Source organism: Python bivittatus, unplaced genomic scaffold, assembly GCF_059951505.1.
Source record: "Python bivittatus isolate LINGU-HERP-01145 unplaced genomic scaffold, Pbiv_v1 ctg000060_np1212, whole genome shotgun sequence".
NCBI classification, from domain to species: Eukaryota; Metazoa; Chordata; class Lepidosauria; order Squamata; family Pythonidae; genus Python; species Python bivittatus.
The window spans coordinates 2,153,650-2,179,146 of record NW_028277044.1 but is presented as its reverse complement, the minus strand read 5'-3'; the positions used below and the strand labels follow the sequence as shown (position 1 = coordinate 2,179,146).

Genomic DNA, 25,497 nt, shown 5'->3' with positions numbered 1-25,497 from the left:
TTGAGCCTTTCCCAAGCCATCCATGACTGCTACGGCTCCCAGCGAGGGAAATTGCTGGTTTGGCCTTGGAGACCCCAATGCTGGCCACAGAAGATGAGCAAAAAGAGGAACGAGATGGAGCAGTTGCCTTCTCTTCCCATTGCCCTTCCCTGTCCCTCTCTCGCATGGGAGGACTCTGTTGGAAGGAGAAGGAGGTGAAGTTGCTCTGAGCTGCTTTTCCTTTAAAACCAGGCAGGCAGTTTGAAGCCGCCCTTCAGCATCGCCATCAGGCTCCCCCTCCCAATCTGTAGTTTTCCAGATGTGCTGAATCTGGTCCCATCCAGAGGGCACCAGGTTGGAGGTGCCCGGTGAGGCCCAGAATCAGTCCGAAGCGGGCATCTTTCCGCGGCAACAGCTGCCACCCTCCAAAGGCGTGCGCGGCCGAAACGCGGCGGCTTCTTTGATCCGGCCGCGGGCCGAAGGGAACGTCCAACGTTCCTTCCCGGGGGAGAGGCATTCTCCTCCCGCCCCCCAGCAACTCTGTTCCATTTGGGGAAGGGGCTCCAGAGAAGGGAGAGAGATAATCCAGCCCGGGTTTTCCTTCCCGCCCCTCTTCTGCAAGCCGGCTCTGCAATTTGGAGCACGTTTCGCTCGCGCTGCGTGTGCGTCTCCAGCTTTTTGCTTGCTCGTCTGCTCCTGGTAGTCTGCGCGCGGCAGAGCAGAGGCTTCCCTCGGATCGCTTCCAAGGCGAGTCTCCTTCCTTGATGTCTGCCTCTCACCAACGCGAACGCGTCGCCTCGCCAGCCAATCCTCTCTTTCCCGCGCAGCGCTTTCTCCGCTGCCTTCAACCTGAGCGCGGCTCGGCGCCTCGCGGATTGCGGCTTCTCCTCGCTCGACAGGGCGCCCATGGCCCCGCTGAGCTGGCCCTGAACCTCGGGGGACTTTAACGACCACCGGCCGAGGGGCACCAGGAGGAGTGGGAGAAGGGGAGCGCGGCGGCGGCGGCTCTTGCGCCCTTCTGCCCTGTCTCCCTCCCCAGCCGGCTACTCAAAGTTTGCGGGCTCGCTCGAGAAGGTTTGCTTCGCGCGTAGACACGCGGGTGGGGTCTTTGGGAAGACACTTCGTGCTGGAGGGCTCCACTCGGCGCCTTTTGGAAGAGGAGGAGGAAGAGGAGGAGGAGGAAGGAGAAGAGGAACCATTCCCGGGGATTTATCTTTCCAGTGGATTTGGCGTCTCCCTGTTTTTCTAAAGCCAAGCGGGTCGATTCTTTTGGGGCAGGGTTTTTTCCCTTTTAAAAAAATTGGGGGGCACCATGGTTCCTGGGATGGGGGCGCTGCTTTGGGCTCCCCTCGGGCTGTTGCTGTCACTTCGGGCCGGAGCTGCTGACATGAAAGCTCGGAGCTGCGGCGAGGTGAGGGAGGCGTACAAAGCGAAAGGCTTCAGCCTGGTTAACATCCCCTATCAGGAAATCGCAGGTAAGCCACCTGGCGTGGGCGGGGGGGGGGCAGGGAGGCGGTGGATGGGCGCTGGGCGAAAGCCCTTCTCCGTGGCATCTGGGGATCTGGGAGCGGCGCTGGGGCTTCCTCTCCGCTTCGCCCACCTTCTCGGCACCCGCTCTTCCCGTTGGGCTCCACTTCTCTCTCCTCCTTCCCAAGGAGCGATGCTTTTTCCCCTCTGAGCCGTGCTTGGGAGCAGTTGAAGCTATGAATTGCTTCATTGTGCAATGAATAGAGTATCCTTTTTAGATTTCTAAAGAAACCTTCAGGGTAAGAACAAATTAGGAGAGTGAAGAGAGAGGAGAGGCTTGGCAAAAGGCTATCCTTCCTTCCTTCCTTCCTTCCTTCCTTCCTTCCTTCCACCAGAGACTTTTCCCCCAAAGTTTTTAGTTGGCTTCAAAGAATTTAGCAGCTGGAATACAAGTAACTAGTCTCTCCTACAATCTTGGATAATGTTGTCCATGAGCCTAACATTAATTGACAAGCTCCCAGGATACTATTGAACACATGAATAAAATTCTTCTGCTTGAAACTCCAGGAACCTTACAGGGTTTCAACTTTTCAGCTGTCTACAACCAGTAACAATTGTCCTTTGCCAGTAGGGTGTGCTCTTTATCACACAGGAGTTCTACTACTTCTGTTTGGGCAAACACCTGTAAAAGATGCAGGGCTTCCTACTCCTGAGAAAGGGATATTGAAAACACAACACTTGAAAGTAGAAAACAAAACGGGTAAGATCATAGATAAGTGATTGTGAAGGACATGACCCACTGCAGGTCTACCTTTAAACAAAGTAGCCATTTAAAATTTCCTTTTCTTTTTGCACAATTATGGCACAGTATGTGAGGTTTTTGACTTGGGTTTCTTTTTCACTGTGAGCCAGTTGTATCCAAGCTGTATTTTTCATATGCACAGGGACAATTTTAAGTCTCTTTGGCAACAAGAAATGTTAGGAGTTGTAATCCCATTATCCCTGGGAGCTGCTACAGTGATACCATTGTTGTCTCTCTGGGACTCGGCTGAATTAATGCATGATTAAGGAAAAAAAAACAAGTTGTGTGTGAAAGGATACTAGAGCAAATGGATGAAACTTGTCCATAATTTCTAAAACTGAATTAAGCCACTCACTGATATATACTGAGTGTATGCCAGTTCCCAATGAGTCTTCCATAGGGATGAATTGTTTATTGTAATAATACTGATTGATTTTTTAAAACAAATGTGGGTGTATTAATCATTTTTAGAGTCCCTTTAAAACAGAAACAAACATCTGAATTAATTACATTAAAATGAATTGGGCCCTTCTAAGTTGCCATTGGGTTGGCCAAGTTCATCTGAAGTGACTTAGGTAGAATCGTGAGCTGGATCCTCCTTTTCCTGACTGAATGGGTGTGAGTGTGTGTTTAGGGCTGAGTTAGATGTGGCATTTATTGTGTAAATGCAATTCATTCACACATTAAATAAGCAAATAGAAACTTCAGCTCAGATGCTGCTTACTAGTTACAATGGAGTGGGGATGAAGGTTTCTTTCTTGAGGTATAGAGCACTTAGGGAAGATTTTTCTTAACACAAAAAAATAGTCTTCGTTTCCTTTCCTGTAGTGCTAGTATTTTCCAGGGCCTTCTCTCTCTCTCTCTTTTTAAATATACATGGTAATTGTATCCATATTTGCTTATGGCCCCTCATAATAATTTATTGAGATATATTTATAGTTATGAACAATCAAAACAATCCATGCAGTTCTCAGAAAATGTAGAGTTATGTGCAGGATACTTGTTATGCCCTATATTCATTAACTGGGGAGAAAACCTTTGGGTCTCTATATTTAGGATTGTAGTCCAATATTGATTTGCACAACTTTTCTCAACCAATGGAAGCTGTAGGATTCCCACAGCAACCGAGGCTAGATGTGTTCGAGTTCTGTTTCAAAATGTTGTTTTGCACATGAGTAGAAACATGGCAGTCATAAATTGTGACTGAGTGCTGATCTCTCCTGACTTCATCTTCAATCAATTTTATTTATGGCCAAAAGGCCCAAAAGCAATCTGTCCTGACTTGGCATGTGCCACTGACTTTCAGGTCATTGGTTCAGCCTGCGGCTATATAGATTAAAGTCTGGGTTGACATAATATAAAGCTGTAACTGGCATAAGCTGAAATAATTGGATGAATAATTCTTTAGCATCTCTAAGAATAGTTTGAAAGATGCAAATCACAACCTTTTTTAAGCTATTGGAACATTGGGTAATTTGTTTATTCAATTCGTCATTGCATTTATATCCTTATATACATTGGGCTGAAAAAGAGTGACCTGTATGGTTGAGTGTGTCTCCCTGGTCCAAGTCCAACATTTTAACAGCTATAGTATAACTGAGGATTTAAATAGCATTGCTGGGCAGTGGCGGGGAGGGGGATGAATTCATTTTTCCTACTCCTGAGGTTTAATTGTTTCTCTGGAGGTCCAGGTAACATCAAAATATCTCACCCACCTCACCATGTTTTTCTATCCCCCTGCCCTTTCTAATGAACTTCACATACAGAAGCAGTCTAACTTAATCACCTGTGCAGAAATTCAGTTGCCTGGCATGGTGTAGGCACAACCACAGATCTGAGCCACCCTGTCCTTGCTTATACTTGGAGGGACAGCTTCAGAGCATCAGCTGATCTGGACCACGTCAGGGAAAAAGAGACATATATTTGTATTGAGTAAAATCATGCCCTTTTTTGAAAGTGGCTGGGACAGAAATATTAGGAGAGCTAGTTTGCTCCTAATCCACCTGGAACCAAGGTGGAAACGTAAGCAGTAGAGATAGAAAGCTGTACTTGCAATAATGTTAAAGTCCCTGTGTTCAGTTCTCATTCTTCCCCCCCTTCTCTCTGCACCCCACCATTTCCCCCTCAAGTTGCTAATCAATTACAGCAGAGATTTCTTCAGGCTGAATTCAAGAGTATGGATTCTTCAGTCAAGTTTTCCCTACAGGAACTGTTCTTTTCTTTTAAGTCAGCAATAGACAATGACCTCTTTACTCTGCTCCTTCTTTATTTCTTTATTTCTTATTATAAACAGTATTCCTGTTTAACTAGCTTGGATGCCTATTGCCATTTTCATCCAATAAACTTCAGACCCCCCCCACCAGCTCATCTGGTTTAGAGATGGCTCCCACCACAAAGCCTGAAAAAGCTGCAGTAATTGATGTTGAAGTATTTGCAAAGTAGCGGAAGTAACTGGTGGGAAGACTAATAATCAGCCTTTGGTTTAAATAGCGGCATTAATCACTGTTAAATCCGATATTACTTTTCAACTTTGTCTTAAGACTTCAACACCATCAGCTCCCCTCTGTGGTGCGTTGAATATGAAATTGCTGCTAATCCAAGTGGATTCTTTTCTTTTTATTAAGCTTCATTGACTTTTTGGTTCTGTGGGTTTAACTCCAGTTGATGCAAGTTAATGGAAACATTTCAGTTTGATTATATCTATTTGAGGGAGAGGTTGGGTTGTTTTAAGAGAATATAATTAGCGGTATGGTCTTTTGTGCCTAGCACTGAGTGCTTTGATTAGAGGAAAACTAGCTTGGAAAAGACACTTGGGCATTAAATGTTGCCATTATTATTTTGCCACCACCTGCGATAATTCTTTTGTGGCCGCCCACAGCCAATCTAACCAGTTAATGAAGATGTGTTCTGTGTATCTGTTTTTGTTACTCCATATGCAGGTTATATATAAACCAGTTAATTCAGGTGTGTGCCTGTGCAATTTTAATGATGTATCAGGTTTCGGAGAATCTGAAATTAATAAACAAATGACTGGCTATATCTTGACTTTCTTTTAATATACAGTTCTAAGTGCTATTATTTTGTTAAGGTATACATTCTTAGATGCTCAAAAAGTGGTTTTAAGGTAGGGCGCCTATTAAAAACAGATTGGCTTACTCATCAGATAACATAAGCAGAAGAAATTGTGAAGAAGGTTGCTTTGATTAAAATAAGACAAGGGAAAGTTGTTGGGTTTTTTTCTCTTTTTTTTGGTGAAACAAGACTAAAAAAGTAAGGGATAATCTAGACCTCTGTGCCTCTTTGGAATAAGGCGTATACTACCTATCTATTGTTTCCTATATGGCTATATGGACACCAGAAATCAAGCTTGATTCAAGGAAGTCTTAATTTTAACTATCTTCTCTAGAGGGCGAATGGAAGTCATTCTTATAAAAGGGTAGAAGGCAACTATCAAAGCGATACCTTTGAACCAAAACACATATAGCTGAATCATAATGGCTCTTTTAAAGTATTTTTTGTAAAGTCCCTTGAAGATATCAAATGTTTAAAAGCTCAGTTACCCAAACACTTGCATTCCTTTTGATTTTTTACATCCAAGATTTCTGAAGATTTTGTATGCTAGATAATGATACAGCACAGTGTCATGTATAACTGTTTATGATTTAGTATTTGTAATATTTTCTGCCTTCTCAGAATATTGTTTAGAAATCACAGCCATCATCTAACAGAATGCTTGCTACTTTGCTGTTCTATTATACTTGTGTTAAATTGTTAAGTGTAACTTTTTATGCGCCAGCTAGCAAATTTTGAAACAGAACACATACATCTAAATCTGTTCAGGGATTTCTGCATGAAGAACGTGCAGTGTTGCAAATTCCTTTAGAGTCCTGGATGGCTAAGCAACATTTTCATTCTGTAGAGGCCCTTTGTAGCAGAGAATTCTACAGGAGATTTTCAAATTCTCTCTGTGTCCTCTGAAGTGCATGTGGGTCATGCAGCAAGACAGCAATTCTAAAAATAAAAACAACTCTATAAGGCAGTGGACAAAGAAGAACAAATTCAGTGTTTAAACCAAATCAAAGTCCAAAGTAAACCCTATAGAAGTGTTGTGGCAGGTTCTGAAATGAGCAGTCCACGGTAGAAAACCCTCAAATATTACTGAGATGAAGCAGTATGCCAGGGAGGAATGCACAAAGTTCCTACACAGATTGTTGGGTAATTATTTGGTCACAGTCATTGCAGTTATACGTAGGTGGTGCAACCAGTTGCTCATCTAAGGAAACAATTACATTTTTACCCTGGCTCATTGCATGTTGGATGACTTTATGACATTAAGTGAAAGGAGCATCAAACTTGATCACTCAGACTCCTTTGATATATCAGTAGGATCTTTCTGAAGGTTTGATAACATTCAGTGGGAAAGATATGCAAAAATTTGGATAGTCCAGAAGGGGAAAGAAGATGTTTTCCCAGAACTGTAACACAGAAAGTAGTTGTTCTCTGTGTTATTGACCCGCAGAAGTTAGCTTCAAAATGAAATTATATTGACAATATTTGTCTTTTGTAAATTAATATTGATCAGCTTGCTTAAAGGTAACATTTGCAATAAATTGTAATTCTGTTACAAAAAACAAGCAAATTAAGGCACACTTGAAATAATTTAAAAAATAACACTTGGTTAGAGATTCTTAGAATGAGAGTTACTATAAAATAGCAGAATCTTTTGTGAGAGGTAGTATTATAAATAAAATGGGAGGGGAAGAATTGAAATCTAGGGGAATTTTTGGTTGGGGTAGAATACATGCCCTTGTATCTTTAAGTAGGTCTGAAGAACACTTGAGTCTAAAATTTTGGATAGCCATTTTCTGTTATAAACAATTTATTTTATTTAGTTAATTGATATTATAATGCCATAATGCAAATTCTAAGGGCAGCTCATAGAATGTTAAACCAGATGAAGTTGTAGGCTCACTTGGCGTAAGGCAACATCCTATATTAAATGTTTAGAATAAGTACTGGATCAAAGTACTTACTTCATTAGTAACCTTAATTGCTTGCTAATCTACATAAAATATTTTAAGCTTATGGGTTATTCAGCTGTGAGAAGCTACACAAGCAGCAAAGGGCTTTCCATATCTTCTAATTCTTCCACTCTACCAACATACAATATGGGATGTATTGGATGAACCAGCCTTCTCTGTGTTGACACTATGTACTTTTTTCACATGTTGTTTCTTGTCAAAAAAGAAAGTAACCTTGTTCACTGCACAGTCAAGTGGAGTTCGAGCATCTTACATTTAATGATTTTGGGCAATTCATTTTAACATTGATACTAAAGAGATGGATCTGAACCAGCTTTAAAACAGACATGAATCATTTATTTTATATATTGACAGGTTTGGGCATGTTGGTCTGTCCAAGCAACAATCTAAAAAATGTTACGCAGTTTCGTAAGGCTAGTTCATTCCATTCTAGCTAAGAATATTTCTATGTAACTGTCAGTAAATCATGATCGTATTAAATTATAATTGAAAACTAGGAATGTATAAAGCTGAAGTTTTTCCCTTAATGGAAAGCACTCCAGTGGGACACACTGGAACATATTTACTTTAGTCAATCTGGTCCTATTTCTTTAATACCCTCTTCACAAAACTGTTTTTGAAGGTTGGAGAAGTCTGTTTGATAGTCATAAAATTTATTTAAAAGATCATTATTTAATGATGTGAATGTGCTTTTGAATTAGATTCTATGCGGGGGGAGGGTATAACATTATATGAAGAATTATAAATTTTTAATGTATGGGAAATAACCAAGATGATCATTATTTAATGTTGTAGAGATAATTCTGCAATTACAATCTTGAATTATAGGTATAAATTGGCACTTTAGTGACACACGTTGAGGTTATAAGATGGTTTAAAACTCCCAAAATTGGAATATAAACTATACATTTTATAATCCATGTCATGTAAAATGGAGGGTTTTGCTCATTCTGCTAAATGAATAAATTAGAGCCCAAGTACTCATAATTTTGTTTTAGCCTTTCTAAGGAGAAAAGCTTCAGGTGTAAGAATTTAGAGATTAAATTTATGTTTTTTTTTTTTTTTTTGGCTTGTAGTACTAACTGGTTCATTGTCATCTCTAATGCAGTTTTGTGTATCTGTGGGAAGTAAATGTGGATGGATTGTGGAAGCTTTAAATTTCTGCTTGGCAAATTATTAATGTATGTGGAATTTTAGGAAACAAATCTTGTTGGGATGCATCAGATGTATTTTCCTACCAACCAACAGTGATAGGTTCAGCAGATAAAATAATTGTGAGAGATTGTGGGAAAGTTGGCGGAGAGTCATTTGAAAGGTTATCTCAGAAACGGCAACTCAGCTCCACTTGAGAGATCTGGAAGAAGTACCTCAAAAAGATTCTGCCTTAATCAGCTCACTATAAATGGCAAATTCTTATTACAGTTTCTTAAATCTGTATTTATCCCAGTCTAGCACCAAACATCTGTTATTGAAATCTGCATAGTTCTTGCTTCCTTGGACTTGCTAGCTATATGGAGATTGAGAAAAAACCACACACATGTCCATGATCCAAGATGACTTCATAGTGCAGTGGCTTAGAGTCTATAAGGAATGAATAACACATGCTTTTAGTGGGGATGGGGGAGAATGTAAATATACAATATAAATATTAAAACAGTTTTCTAAATGAGTTTACATTGTAAAAGGAATCAATATTATGATTTAAAAAACAAAATGTGTAGATGTGGACATACTTAATTAACTGGTGGTATAAATTCTAAGTTAAATTTAATCTTAAAATCTATTGTCTTCTGTAGTGAGGGCCATTATTTGTTATTGCTGAGCTTTTTGGAAATTGCTTCTATCTCCTTTTGTTGGCAGATACACTCAGGAGAATGTTTCAAACTTCTCCTGTTACATATTCATTAAGGGAATTTTAAACCGTTGCCAAAAATGTATTTTGGCTATTGAACCCAATTACGACGCATATAAAACCTCTTCCAATTAAAAAAAAAAAGTATTGACACATATAAAGCATGTAGATTTAAAGTATTCAAGTAATTTCTTGTGGGAATAGCAAAAATAATTATCTAATTATCTTAGCTGGGGGAAATTAGTAATTCAATTCAAAATCTAAAAAGAACAAACTGCAAAGTCAAAAAGAGAAAAAGGCAAGCACTTACGCTTACTTCTTGGGGATTGGAAGTGAGATCAGCCTCTAATTTGGAGGTGGAAATTCTGGAAGAGACAGTTTAAAAAGTTTCCTAAAGGTCCCATTGGACAAGTCTAAAGAATTCCTGGAGAGGAGAGTTAGCCTGAATCCAGGTCACAGAAAAAAGAAAACAAGGAAAAAGGGCTAAAAGGAGTGACTGCAGCAATGTGAAATCTCTGCAATGTCTTTGCACTTCCTTGCATGTTACTCAGTGCTATGCCATGCCTTTCAACTGCAGCCCTTGAAAAACCTCTCCTCATTTCTATCTCTGCAGTCCTGTTTACTCATCCAGGAGAGAATCACAGGGGTTTGGCTGGTCTAAACTGATCCAAAACAGAAACATTTTTTTTCCTGTGGTCTGTTGGAATCATCTTGCTGAGGCCAGCAAGACTTCCATGAAAGCAATGCTCTGGGGATTTCTTCTCTAGGCTTAGTCTTTCTGGATTTTTTAGGAAGGACTGGGAGGGAGAACAGTTGGGAATTCTGGGATGTTCACATCTGCTTAACCAAGATTTTGAGGTTGTATGAAAAGAATAGGTAAGTGAATGCCAAATAACTAGTGATTTGGTGACATATGTCACCAATGCCCATCCAAGCCTGCCAGATCTCTTCCTAGGCTCTCCATCTCCCCACCTCCTCTCCCTTTGTTCTAGGTGTGGGATATCTAGGTGTGTTATTTCCCCATGTGAAAGAGTTCTTTCTACCCATTCATAAATTTATACTGCTACCACCCAATGGAACCAATGAAGAAACTCCTCTTCCCCAGGAATACACATTTATATAAAATGGTCTGCTTCTCCCTTTTAACCAGGGTTACCAGGTCTCAGAGGGGTATGGAGTATATGCCGTTAATACCAAGCACAACATTAGGGTATCAATGAATAAATGATTTGTATTTTAATAATAGCAACAAAATAAGGATATCAAAAAATAGTTTTCCTGCATCAAATTACATGAGGCTGAGTTGTCCATACCAAAGCTAGCGGTCATGAATCTATGCAAACAAAGTTACAGACCAAGATGGGAACAGATTTGCAAACTAGGCAAAATAGCACTGAAAAAAAAAAAAATTCTCTCATGAGTCTGCCTATATTTTCCCTGTTATTTTACCTTACTAGTTCCAGTTTTTCCAAGCTTTGGGGGGCACAGAGTGAGAACCAAGTCAGAAGAACGCACTTCTTTATAGGGCTTTGCAACACTTCAGATTCAAAGAAGAAAAGGTGCTTCAGAGCATTTGGGGGCAAACATGTAACACTTATTGTCAATTCCTTTAGTCAAACATTTTCCCGAAAATGGAGCTGATGCAACAAGGGCAGTCACATAATCTGGGACATTGGATTTGGTTCAAGTATTTGTTAACAGGTCTTAAGAGCACTCTGCATGTGCTGAAGCACCTTTTTGCATTCAAAGCTGAAGCACCAACACAGTTGTATTCTACACTCCTTTGTTGCCTTCTTGACTTTCTCACCCATCTGTCGGACTTTTGACAGTCTAGACAGGCAATGGTTAATCTCAGGACCAAGAAGGTAAGAGCCCTGATTAACAGTATTTATTAGCAGGAACATTAAGGTTACCATACAAGAATTCCAGCTCATTTAAGACAACAGTATTCTTGTCCCTGCTTCTCATTTGAGGAAGATAGTGGCTATAGTTGCAGAATACTCAAGTGTCCTCAGCTATCTTAAGAGGCTGCACATGTAGCAATAAAGGAAACTGAGAGAGGAGCACAGCGCAGTTGGCTTTACTTACCAAAAGAAAGGAGCATCCTGAAATGATGATTTTCTGGGGAGGAAGCAAAAAAAAAAGATGATCCAGAAACATTTGACTTCTGCTTTTTGAATAGCTGAGACTCACTCTTGACCCTGAGTATTGATAAAGCTGATAGGATAACACTGATTAGCCAGATGTTTCCCTGCAGATGTGCTTATCACACTTAGGTATTCAGCAAATCAATTAATAAAAATTCCAGTTTATTTTTTGCCCTGGGGGGAAAAAAGCATCTGTAGAAATGAAGCTAGCAGGGTGAGACTGTGCAGACACCCTTTCTTATCTAGGAGTGGACTTTCTACCTTTTGGTTACTGTTCTCATGGGATTATTTTTTAAAGAATTCCAAGCCTGACATTTAAATGTATTTTTACCGCATCATCAGAAAGGGGTTACTTTACATCATTATTGGCTATATCAGAATATATATATATATATATATATATATATATATATATATATATATATATCATTATTGGTTATATGAGAAGAATTTAAACTTCTTCAGGAGGAGAATTAACATACAGTGTTTCTTAGACTAAATAAGATAAGCATTTGCCTGAAAATAAATCCCACTGAACTCAGCAGAATTTATTTCTGAGCAAGTATGACTGACTGCAGCAATGCCCTTTGCCCTGGAATTCCAAGTGAGGTTCCCCTAGTAATAAAATTCATGCACACAATATCCCCTTTTAAGACCATGTTCAGAAGCATTCTGCATAAGCTCAGAACCTACTATCATCGTTAATAGAGAATGAATAGCAATAATCTGCATATCACAGCCACCTGTCATCCAAGCACACTAACCTCTTGGAAAAGAATAGAAGTGATTTCCCTCACTGTTCTTACACTGATTTTTCCTTCCATTCATTAGGTAAGTTATAGGCTGGCTGTGCACACCACAGTTAACCCACTAAATGTGCCACTGAGTAATAGTTAATAATAATTACCTTTGGATGTGACAGCCTCCTATGTCGTTTTGTAGAATATAGAGTTTCTGTTCAGTTCCTTCAGTTCTTAGTATCTTACCAGCTCTTGTAGCAGAAGAGTGCTAATAAAGCTTTGATGTGCTAAGAAACCCTTTCTCATTGCCCAGGAAACAGTTCTTTGATGACATGTTCAGTGTTGCCAGGTCTCCACAGTGAGTTTTGTAATGGAATGCCTTCCATTTTCAGCTGCTCTTTGTCTCTTTTTTCTTTAAGACCTGACTGGGTGTGACTTAAATACTATCTCATACTGACTGGGTTTTGATATTTGAATAGTACTGTACTCCTAACAATTACAATTGTTTGGGGCTAAAATTTCCCCCGTTTTCCCCCATACTAACTAGGTTATGATATTTACACAATATGTTTGCCCTGCTATTGACATGATTAAGTGTGTCATTCAGACCCAGCCAAGCTGTAGTTTCAGTGGTAAGTTTAGGATAACATGGGTAATGAAGCATGATTCAGATGTAATTGGGTGTATCTGCCATTTCTCTTCAGGTCAAGCTATCTTCACACATAAGTTCTGAGCATAGGCAGCAAAGTTGTGCCAGTAATTCACTCCTTTTAAAATGGGGTGTTTGGGCTTTAACTTTCCTTACACTGTTGAAGACTTTTATATTGTCACCCAGCAATATGCCTTGGGAGTATTTTGAATTTTTTGAAAGAAGTATCATTTAAAAGTAAAACTATGTTTTCCATGGTAAAAGTTGATTGCCAGTATTTACAAGTATGTTGAGATTTCTAAACTGCCATACCTAGACCACATCTCTGGCAATCTATATTAAATTGAACCAAGTCACGAAGCTAAAATAAATAATCGTAGTTTTATTACAGGAACATTTTTAAGAAAATGAATGGCAGTTTGTCCTCTTATATTACAGACAAATTGCTGCTCATCTTAGCTCTACCTGAAAGGCTATTCTGAAGTTATGAATTTATCTATAGTTCATTTGTAGTTGTAGTTAATGAGAAACACTTCCCATGGCTATCTAACAAATTTCATACTACTGCTCTGTTTCTTGAAAACCATAATGAAATGCTTTTAACAGGAAGTGTTAGATAAACACATGGAAGCTATACATCATCCAGAGAGACAGGATTTGTACGTAGGATTTGTGTTGTAAGATACCTGCATTGTTTCTGTGTTCATGCACCATCCCTGCTTTAATTGTGGCATGATTTCTGAAGAGGCATAGGCTAAAGCAGATGGTTTGCTTCTTTACAAAATCTGAATGCTTCCATCCAATGCTCTGTACCCCCACACTCCAACTGTATTTTATGCAGCTGTATTTTTTTTCTAAGCAGTACAAAAAAACAACAAAATACCCTAAGGATTGATAAGACTATGACTATTTTGTCCCCTGCTAACATGCCCAAACCCTTTACAAGTACTTTCCTTCTTATTTCATCCTAAGGTATCTTGTACTGTTCTAGAGACTTGGTGATGTTCAAAGAACAAACAGGTCAAGCGCTGTGTTAAAAGGCTGGGTCATTCTCTTTTGTAAGTCTACAATAAATTATATATTAATTTCAATTATATTACCAATTGGCTCTCATAGAAGGGCAGTTTTGGCTGAATGTACAGTTACCTGCAAAGGGCACGTCTTGTAACAAGTGATCAACAATAAAAGCTTTTACATTTTTTTTTTCTTTTTTCTAATTGCCATCTACTTTTTTCTAGAATGACTCCGTGGACCTGACAGAATCACTCAGCTCTTGACTAGCTTTTTAATCTTTTTGTTAGCAAAATAGAGTACAATACTATGTATGCTAATCTGACTTTCTGTTTTATAGCATAAGTATTCATGTACAATTACATTAAAGATTTCAGTTGAAATAGCAAGCTGTGTACTTAAAACCCTGTTATACCATTAGAAGATTGGTGCTTATTTTTCTAGTGCAGATAATTTTCATTGAAATATTATCTTTCAGATTAGTGTTATTACTTACCTCCGCAGTTTCTCCATTTTAATTATTAGGTGTTCTTATGGTAGTCTCAAACCAGACTCTGGAGTTTTATTCTTCCCCTTGGCACATGAGTAGAATGTTGGCCTGCTCTTTAGTGCAAACTGGTTGGTATATACTAGTGCACTATGTCTTTCTGGATAATTGGCTTGAGTTAGTGAAACTTTTGCACCACCTGCCCCAACTCGATGCCCTCCAGATGTGCTGAATTTCCGTCATCTCCAGAGAGTAGTGCCATGTTATGGGAATTCTGGGAACTGAAGTCCAACACAGGATGGCATTAAATTGGGGAACCCCAACCTCACCAAACAACAACAAAGACATTTGTGTCCCCCCACTGGGATGCAGTGCAACCATGATCAAAATTAACAACATTTAAAATTACACAAAAGCAACAAAGTGAATATATACCGTGGTATAATTTACACTTACAGTGAAAACAAAAATTTCAGAATCTTTTATTCAAAAGGAGATTGGATCTGTGAATGGTGAGTGAAATTCTCAACAGAGGTTGCTCAGAATGACTAGGAGGAATTATTAGTATTGGGTAGGGGACTGTTCAGCAAGTGAAAGCTGCAATCTCCTGGATTCATACCTAGGAGCTGAAAACAGTAGAATTGAATAAATATGTATGAAGGCTTGACTTCATTGTATTTTCTTTCTCTGTGTGGATTTTTTTTTTTTGCTAATAAAAGAAACTCTGGGTGGTGTACAATACATAAAGATATGTTTTTCCCATAAACTCCCCAGTCAGAAATGTCCATTTTAATCTCTTCTACCAAGTCTGAAATTTCTGAGTAACCCTTAAAAAAATGTATCCAAAGAAACGATGACTTTTTAGGGAAGAATTCCCTTGTATAAGGAACCTTTCTGGTTTGATAGGTATATTCACATCCTGTGTATTAATTATAAACATGCATGGATTAGTAAGACACAGCAAAGAAGCAGTTTTTAGTGTGTGTATGGGGGTGAAAAGATTATTTTTATATAGTGTTTCACACTGACAAGAACTGTACCAATATTAGAATTGCACAGAATGGATCTTGATATAGTATATGATCACATCAAACTTGCACAAGGAATGTGTGAATGGAACTGCATGGGTTAGCCCTGTGTCAGTGTGTCTAACTCTTATATCTTTGCATAGGACAAAAAACTCATGAGAATAAATATCTACAGATTGTGGAACTGATGGTGCTGCAGTATTATTTTATTTTCACATGTCCCTTTCACAGAGAGAAAGTAGGTAGCATTTTGTTACCCAGGGAATAATTTGAAGGTGTTTATGCTTTTGGCAGATTTCTGTGTTGCAAGTAATAACCATTTTCTCTGGCAATAACTAGACAACAGCTCAGTAAATTAGCATTCTTATAGCTATAGGTAGAACAAGCTTCATTTGTAATGAAGCTAGAGTTCCAAAAGGCATCTGAATTTCAGGGTGAAACTGTCATAGTTATACAGTTCCACAATTTCCATGGGAATCATGTTCTTAGTAACTAATACAGGTCTAGAGAATTAACATTCCTCTTGATTTTGTTGCACTACCCTTCCTATCAGCCTCAATCAGTGTTGTCAGGGGTCACTAATAGTGGAAGATACAGTCCAACAATATCTGGATGACTGCAGATTTCCTCTCCTCCCAACTATATTAAACAATATACTACTATATTACTTAAGAGGCCTAAAAAATCTGTATGTTGTTTTGTAACAAAGGGAAGTTTTATATTTGTGCATCCTTGAGATTGTCTTGATGTTAGTATTTACCCAAGGTAGGGTTCGCTGCTCTATACATAATGATCTCAGATTGTTCCATGTTGTCCAGGAAGAAATATATTGAAGTGAGATGTATTATACCAGAAATGTTCATATACACTGGCCAATAGCATCCGACTTAGAGTGGCAATAGTTTATTTAAAAACACCATTTTGTATTTCAGGATTAGTTTAAATTGTCTTTCTCAGAAGGAACAAAGTTTGTGTGTGTGTGTGTGTTGTGTTTGTGTCTAAAAAAAAGAAACTTTATGGCCAGCGGCTCCTCTCTGAGAAAATACATTTAAGGATATGCCTGTATCTGTTGTGTCAAAAACCTATTATACAGAAAAGACAAATAGAGATAATTAATTTAAGGATCATTATAAAGTAAATAAGGAGGTGACCTACACAGCAGTGTAAAGTGCTTCTTTGAACTCAAGTAGCAGGTAGCAGCTGTGGTTTTTGCAGAGATTTATCTGGTGTACCAATTGTATCCTTTCCTGGACTGGGAGGCCCTGGTCTGTCCGTCTGTCTTAATTAATTAATGAAATTTCTATAGTCATCCATCTCACAAAATGTGACTCTGGGTGGTGTACAATACATAAAAACAACATTATAAAATACTAAGTAAAAACAGGAAAAAAAAACTCAAGATAGTGGGACAGACAACCATCACTTAACATCAAGCAATCATCTTGCAGGCTCACCATGGGACCCCCAAAGTTGATGGAAAACCACGTCTTGAGGGCTTTCCGGAAGGCAAGTAGGGATGGGGCCAATTTCACCTCAGGAGAATGATGTTCCAGAGGGCAAGGGCCACAGCAGAAAAGGCACGCTGCCTGGGTCCCGCCAGATGTAATTCCTGAGTAGACGGGATCCATCTGCCTCTTCTGCTTGACCTGATTGGACAGGTAGATGTAACTAGGAAGTGGTGGTCTCTCAAATAACCTGGTCTCATGTCATATAGGCCTTTAAAGGTCAAAACCAGCACCTTGAATTGCACCTGGAAGCAAACTGGCAACCAGTGCAGCTCGTGAAACAGAGACGTAACGTGCGCCATCTTAGGGGCACACATAACTGTCTGCACAGCTGCATTCTGCACCAGCTGAAGCTCCCAAATACTCTTCAAGGGCAGCCCCATGTAGAGCACATTATAGGTAGTCCCCAGTTTTTAAGAACAAATTCTGTTCCCAAGGTCTGTCCTTAAGTTGAATTTGTATGTAAGCCAGAACAGTATTATTATATAATACTGTATGAGTAGCATTGTGTAATTAACGTGAACCATTGTGTATTTAACTTGAATCATTGTATATTTAACTCAGATTTTGATACAATAGGCTCCTTTCTTAACTATGCGTCGTCGGTAAGCCGGGCATTCTTAACCTGAGGACTACCTGTACAGTAGTCCATTCTAGAGGTGGATGAGTAACTGTGAGTAGAGCCTCATGGTCCAGGAAGGGGCGCAACTGGTGCACAACACAAAGCTGCACAAAGACCCTCCTAGCCATGATAGCCATGATTACCACCTGCTCCTTGAGCAGGAGTTGCGAGTCTAGAAGGACCCCCAGATTGCTCACTAGGTCTATCTGGGGCACTGCCACCCCATCTAGGACCAAAGATGATAAAACCCTGGATCCAGAAAGCCCAATAATCACTCACATCCTGGTCACCTCAGATGTAGATTACTGCAATGCTAATAACTGTAATACACTGTACTCGGGGCTGCCCTTGAAGACCCTCAGAAGCTACACATGGTGCAGAATGCAGCAGTGTGTGTAGTCATAGGCATGCTGACAAAATGTCCCTGCTACACAAACTGCACTGGGTACCAGTGGGCTTCTGGATGAAATTCAAGGTGCTGGTGGTTATTCATGAAGCCCTACATGGCACAGAGCCAGGATCTTGCAGGACCACTCATCTCCAGTCATATCCATCTGCTCAATAAGATTTGACAGAGTTGACATGCTTTGGATTCTGTTTATTAAACCATCAGATGGGACTCAGGAGGCATGCCCTCTCTGTCTGCCCTCTAGAATACCATTTCCCTCAGGGTCCACATAATGCCAACTCTGCTGGCTTCAAGACAGCCTTAACGATCTGGCTCTTTCTGCAGGCGCTGGGCTGAGACGTTGTGCAGGCCCAATGTTGAAACAGAGATGGTTGTTAATTGTGATGTTTTCCTCCAACAGGATCATTTTTAGTTATGCCGATTGTTTGTGGGTGGCTTACAAGGATTAAAAAACAAACAATATAAACAATTGGTATCACATACAAATACACACTCGAAGACATTGAAATTATAACATAAATAAACCCATAGTTCCCTACTGTACCCGCAGCCCTGTGCACATAAATAAAATAAAATGAGTGAAGTTTAGAAAGGAAGATAATCATAAAAAAAAATTACTCTTAAAAAACTGGAGGGCTTTGGAGGCTCCCTAAATAACACTTGGCCTTCTACAATTTGCCTCCATGTTTCATTGTTGTTTTTTTAAAGATTGGGGGGGAACCAAAAACAGGTGTTTGCTAGTTCATAGTACACCCCCACAAGTGTTCCAGAGGCTCAAAGTCTCCAATTTAGAAAAGTGTAGTGAGGATTTTCCCACATGGACTTAATTTTAGCATAGACCTGTACCATGCACAATTAAATCTTGAAATAACAAACCTGTTGGGTATGTCTTTCATGTAAGGCTGCAGCTGAATTTATTATAATGGGCTTGCATCTCCTTGCAGACCTTTCCTGTAAGCCTAGAGATATTTGAAATATCAGTTAGGAAGAATTTATTGAGGGAAGGATCCACTGCTTTGTTTTTAAAATGCATAGGCTAATAGATATTAAATGCAAGTTATATTTATAATAATAAGTTTAAATTATTTTGCATCTTTTTTCCTGCTCCTTCTATGTAAATGGCTAGAAGCCATTCTTTCTTGGGTTGGTAGCAACTGGCTGTTTACTTCTGGCCATGCTAAACCAACATTTGCAGAAATTCCCAGCTTATGCACTTCTTCAGTAATTATGTATTCCCGCTTAACATTAGGGGTGTGCAAATCAGTTTGTGCAGAAACTTTTTTCTGCAAAGAAGAGTTATTTCAAGCTGACTATGCTCAAAGGAGAACACATGTTTCAGATGTTGTGATTCATATGGAGAAAGAAATTAGGCTGTTTTATTCCCACCGTGGACTAAAATATGATTGTTCTGGGTTGAAGTAGATGGAGGTAAGAGTGAGAAAGAGCCAAGGACGTTGCTGGCATCTGTGAGGAAGCATGGGGAAGAGGGAAGGAAAGGTACTGGGAAGATTGGGGGTGGGCAGGCTGATGGGATACGTCATACCGAGGGAAGAAAAGGATTCAAGTTCCCCACCAGGCTTGTAGCAATTGGCCCATAAACTCATTCTGTGATCCGTCTGGATTTTATTTCGGCCAGAACATGGAACAGATCTAGGTTTTGTTTTTGCCAACTGTATCCAACACAAAACTGCACAAAAGGTATTTAGGGAACCCGATGGTTTGTTCTGGGTTCTTAACAAAGCATAGTCTCTGTTTGCGCACACTCTCTTAACAGTCAAGCCTGACTTGGCTGGAATTGTTGCTGTTTCAGCCCCAGTGGGGAAGGTTTCATTTATTATTCCAGTCAATTTTTAGGGGTGCCCATCTCACAAGCAGCTATTCTGGGCAGCTGACAACATTAAAAAATCAATAAAAACAACAACCAGGAACAATAAGATACGTATAGAGACAGCTGAGGACAGCAACTTCACAACCATAGTGGCTAACCCATGGGTTCCCTTAACATGCAGTCAACTCAGAGATAACTAGCTAATTTCCAAACTACTTTTTTATCAGACAAATTTCATAATCATTCTATCAGAAATAAAAAAAAAAACCAGAAACCAAAACACATAGTACACATTCTCAAGGATGTTAATTCACTATTTGCTGCCAAATGTTGCAACAAACCTTTTTGGACTTTCTTCCAATTTAGTCACTTCAGCTTATTATTGATTAGCCATTAGGCCATATCAGGATACAGAATATGAAATATAGAAAACATAACACATTAATAAGACCATATATTAAAAATAGGATAAGAGAAACAAAATTAAAGAAAAAAGATGCAAATCCTATTTCTGTATCACCCCTACAATTTACTCCGATCAGATCCACATACGCAGTTCTCAGCTGTACTGTTTTGTTCGAATAAAGGGCCATATTATATGTAATTTTTGAATTCTGACCGCACATGAAATATGTTGTTTTAATATAAGGATCCCAATAGACCATTTGTCTAATGTGTGGTCCAAGATACTGATCCCTCTCTTTTTTATACAATTCACATTCACATTATATATGCATATTATCTCTGGAGCTCCGCAAATACAAGTGTGTTCATTATAAGGGACTTGGTTAAATCTTCCATATTTAACCATTGTGTCCAACGGCTCAGATCTTGCTCGAGTAAATACCGCCCTAAGATATTTGGGCATTTCTGTGTTTCAATACTTGGCAATTTGGAAGGTGCATTTGTAACGGCTCATCCATTTCAGTGAGCCAACCTTACTAAGGGTGGCTATATATTTAGTCACTTAGACAGGGTGGTTGTCTAATCAAAGGGACCATACACATCCAGAACTGCTTTAAAGTAGCACTTTAACTTCTAGCTGTAGCAACTTTCTTTGCCCACTTGGATAGAGATCTAAGGTAGTATAATGCTCATTAACAAGAAGGGGGTAAAATCTGGGCTTGATATGCACCTTTTATGCCAGGCCCCTCCTTTATGAAAGAGGAAAACAATTAAAAGCCAGATAAAAAGTCTAACTGGTATACAAGAGGAACATCATTTCATTGACCTTGCCATTACGTCTTCAGAAATACCTTTTTTCTAACTGTTATCTTTTAAGCAGGCATGGTTGTTTCTAATTCTCATCCTGGGAAGGGGAATTCAAAATCCTTCCAGTAAAATACAATCATATTTATCATGTTCCCGAGGCATTAGGAGACATTTGTCATCAACATCATTAGCCCATTTTTGTGCAGCGTACATATTTTTGTCAAATGTAATCTCCTTCAAGCAATGTACAGCAATGCTTTATTGCCTTTAAAGACATCTGAATAGTGTAATTTGGAAGAAAAGGCATTCTCAGCAATTACTATAATCCCGGACATAAAAGAGGCAAATAAAGCCAAACATTTACCCGGCCCCTCCCTTCCTGCAGAGTACGCTGCACATCGCGGAGATTCTGGCTTTACTGAGCCAATTCTCCTGTGATGCTCCGTTGGAAGATATTAATAGCACCTGACCGTTATTTGCTTCGCGCAGCCTTTGGGGAACAGGGCTTGTAGATACTTCGGGTGCCCGGAAGGAGGCTCTGCCGCGTTGGCTGGCCCGGGAGCCGAACGTCGCCCGCAGCTCGTTTTACTCTCCCGACTGCAGAATTGATTTCCACGGCTCGTGACAGAAGCTGTTCGCAGCGCGGGCAAAGGAAGCGGTTCCTACTCCAGACACAAACAGCAAATTGCTCCACTGGTTTTTCAGAGCCTTACAAGGGCTGTTACCTTAAGATTCTAATAGCCTTTTAACAGGTTTCCTGTTGAGCAGCAGATGCAAAGGAGGGGGACAGCTGGCGGTTAAGTTTTCCCACTTTCTTGGAAGCAAACGCTTTGCAATTACTGGATTAAACGACGGTCCTGTTCTGTAAACTACTGTGCTTCAACGTGTTTTGTAATTATTGAAGCACAGAAAAGTGTGTCATAAAGAGCACAACGTGTATATTTTTGTTTTGCTTTTACCGAGTTTGTAAATGCAGCAGCCTCTGCAGACTGCCTCACTGCTGTAAAAAGCAGGTACAAAAGAAGAGGGGAGGAAGACAAGCAATCGTGGGAGACAGTTCTTAAAGTGAAACTTTTTGTTTGTTTATTTAAAAATGATTATGCTGCCTTTGAAATGGGAGGGTTATTTTCTTTGAAAGGGGCTGATTTAAACATTTAGAAAATGATATCTGAAATGTTAAATCTAAAACAGTAGCATAAAATAAATAATCTATGTGCAAATGTGTAAGAATTTAACCATTAAAACCAAGAACAACATAAAACAGATATGAACTGGCAGAAACTAAACAGCAGTGATAGGATTGACTTAAATTCCAGTAGCACCAATAAAGAGGTAGGTAGACAGACAGACAGACAGACAGACAGACAGACAAAAGGTTTGGGGTCTAGCCATAGTTTTGGAAACATTGGTAGGCTTATCTCAAAACAGCTGGCTCGTACTTACATAACTGCAGTTTTTGTCTTTGGGTTGCAACTCTCCCCCCCCCCCATAAAAATGAGCTAAACAAAACCCTTATGAGTGTAAATCCATATATGCTTTCTTAGAAGTGACTTCTATTCCATGGAGTTTTTTTTCCTATAAGAAAGTGGTTGCCTCCTTTTAACATTTTGCAGCTGTTTGGCTTGAGAATGAATCTTCCCATTGGCAGTAAAATCTGATTTGAGAAACTAGAAGAATCTCTGTTCCATTCATATTTCACTCAATGATCCTAAAAAAAGCCAAGACTTGACATTGATTTCTGTGAACAAAAAGAGTGCATGTGTAAAATGCTTCTAAATATGAGTCAAGGGCAAGGGATGGGGGCTGTCTACAATACAGGGACTTCATGTGGCTTTTGAATTTGCCTGCAACCCACAGAGCCCCATTGATCTATACCATGCAATTGTAGCAACATACAGCTGTCCACCTAGAACAGAATAAGCTTAAGATAGAAATTAATAAAAATCCTCTCTAATACCTCCTTAAAGTTGTATCCCCAGTGGCCATGTTTAATAGTCTTACCCCTTGGCATGATCTCCCCACTCAGTTCCTATGTATTCCCCTGTGCCCACAGTTCCCCCCCCCTCCTCCCCAACAACATTCAGTACCTGATAGAACCATTTATCCACCCCAGTATTGTATAGACCGTTTGTCATTGCTGCTGGAGATTTTGGAGGAATCAGTTAAATTTATGAAATTGATATTAATTGATATTAATTACACAACATTTCAAATAAACTTCTGTGTCTTGTTTTGATAAAACAATGGAAAGTAGTGTTAAAGATGTGACATTAGTTCTCTTGTTTCTTAAAATGAGGTCAGTAGATTTCTGCCTCTCCTTCCTCTCTGCTATGTTTATCTTTCTATATATTACATATATATTGCTTACCTTAGAGAATGTTTATTATTGTTGGCTGGAATTACTTGCTCTCAGAGATGCAATTCAGATGTTGGAATGGAACTTACAAGGCTTGGACTTGATCCATTATTGTCAGATGTTGGGCTGAAATCAACAGGATTGTAAACACAACTCATGTTCATAGTTAAGAAAACTATATCCCAGTGTTTGGGATTTATCAGGACTTGAAGAACTGTGGGCATTTTGCACAAGGGGTGGTCAAACTAATTTTACACTGGAACGAAAATCTACACTTAATATGCAGCAATAGATCATTGATATGTGTTCTCTGTTAATTTGAATCACTTTTTTTAAAAAACAAAAATATAGAAGAAGACGACTTTTGAGCAATTAGTCACATCTTTTCCTGAATTCTGTTTATGGTAAAATTTTCTTCTCTTTTTCATTCATACTGATGTTATACTATGTATTGATACTGTTGTATGTATATTTTCTTCTATTAATTAGTTTGATTTAATAAAAATTAACAAACAGGCAGGCTGGAGAACATACCTTGAATCCACAGTGTGTCTGTGATCTTATAACTGGGTGAACAATCATGCACATGTCAGATATTTTTGAGTCCAGTTCTGTAGACTCTTATTGTTGGCTGTGGTGGCTGAGGATGATAGGAGTTGAGGTACATAAAGCATCTGGAGTGTAGCAGGTAGCCATGTCCTGTGCTAGACAGCCAAGACCAGGAGACATACAGGATCCGCTGATTAAGATTTTGTGAATTGGTATAAAACAGCATAAATGAAGTCATAATCTTGTACCATGAAAGTAAGGACCTATGCACTGGGGGGAAATACGCTAACAGGAAGGGGAATTGTGGAGATCCTTGATACACTTAACAATGAAATGTCATGAATAGGCACTGTATCATTCTATGTCTTTATATGAAAAAAATCAGATCAGTGAAAGGCAATTGTTAACATGGCTGTTAATGTAGAAAAACTTTGGGCAGTTGCAAACTAGATATCTCTGTCCTCCAGCAGAGGAGAATAGGTGAGGGATGCAGGAGGGAGAACTGCCACATCTGCTCTTGAAGGTGTCACTTCATTTTGCCTAATGATAATGTCTTTGCTCCCAGCATCTTGACCTGAGCTTGTTTTCTTATGGTTGCATAATTATGGTTGGGGAAGATAAGAAATTTGGACTACTTTAGTATTTATCTACTTCAGAAAGATTGAATGCTTGATTCAGTCTTTCTGTCATTCCAGTCTGTATTTTGAGTTCATTAAGCCATAAAGACCAGCAGTGAAATTGGGCAGTAGAGAAAAAATTGGTTCTAGTGTTCTTGTTAACCAGTTATTTCACCCAGAAAACAAATTAGTCTAGGAGGTACATCACAAAGGGAAATGGTGTTCCTTTTTTTTTTTTTTTTTTCTGAGACAATTTAAAATCAGTGGCAGCTTTACAAATAAAAAGCACAGCTCATATTTGCTGTAATGATATTTTGTGCCATGTTGAAGCAAATAAAACTGCTTTTAAGAACTTGTAAAGAACAATGCTTGCTTTTTTCATCAAGAAGTCCTTTCTGAAATGGGATGGAAGGTGTATCTGTTTCATCTTGTCACCAGAATTAGGCTCTCTTTTAAAGTTATGTGAGGGAAGTAATTGAGTAGGTGACCTTGTCTTATGCTTCCAGTGGTAACAAGCAGAGTGGTGGCCCCTTCACAGAGGGGAACTACAGGAGTGAGTGAAGAATTTGATCTTTGCAAATAGTTACATGAAATGTCTTGATCAGCTCCCTCTACTCATTGAATCCCACCCTTCTTGGAATGTTGGAACATTTTTATTGGCTCAAAAATGAATACAAATATTCTAGAAAGAGTAAAAAAAAAAAAAAAAAAAGCTAAATATCTACATTTCAGGTGTTTTTTTTAAAATGCCCTTACTGTGGAAAATGGATGATATTTTGAAATTGTGTAAATAATGGGCAAAATAAAATAATTGTACAAGAGCACTAATTAAACTGAAGAGGGTATTTACTGAGTATGGTTCTTCCATAGCTCACTAAATATAGGAATTTAGATAAGTTTGATCAAAATGCCCCCCTCCTTCCTCTCTACATTTGTTTTTGAATGGAATGAATGAAATTGCATGTTTGAATGATATCCATAGAAGAGATATATGAAAACCATAGTTCATAAATATCCTCAAGAATTCTAATTTTGCTTCAGTTAATTTCTTCAATGGGTTAGATTTCTTTCACCTTTGTGTCCCAATATAATACATTTTTCCTCTAATGCTCGGATCTATTGGTTTAGAATGTTACTGGCTGTTTGAAAAGTTAACGTTTGGCTTAGAAAGCAATGGAACGTAAGAAAAGGAAAC

General features: G+C 39.1%; 1 protein-coding gene across 2 annotated transcripts in view; it reads left to right on the top strand.

Moving 5' to 3' along the window:
• Positions 1–302: 302 nt before the first annotated feature.
• Positions 303–25,497, top strand: part of GPC6 (glypican 6) — an 812,403-nt gene continuing 787,208 nt past the window's right edge. Inside the window, exon 1 of one of the 2 annotated variants that reach the window (XM_088136457.1) lies at positions 303–1,454. In XM_088136457.1, coding sequence (XP_087992583.1) covers positions 1,292–1,454 — 163 coding nt within the window. In that variant the 5' untranslated portion in view covers positions 303–1,291. The remainder of the gene's footprint in view (positions 1,455–25,497) is intronic. The other variant, XM_088136458.1, reaches the window with a different exon arrangement.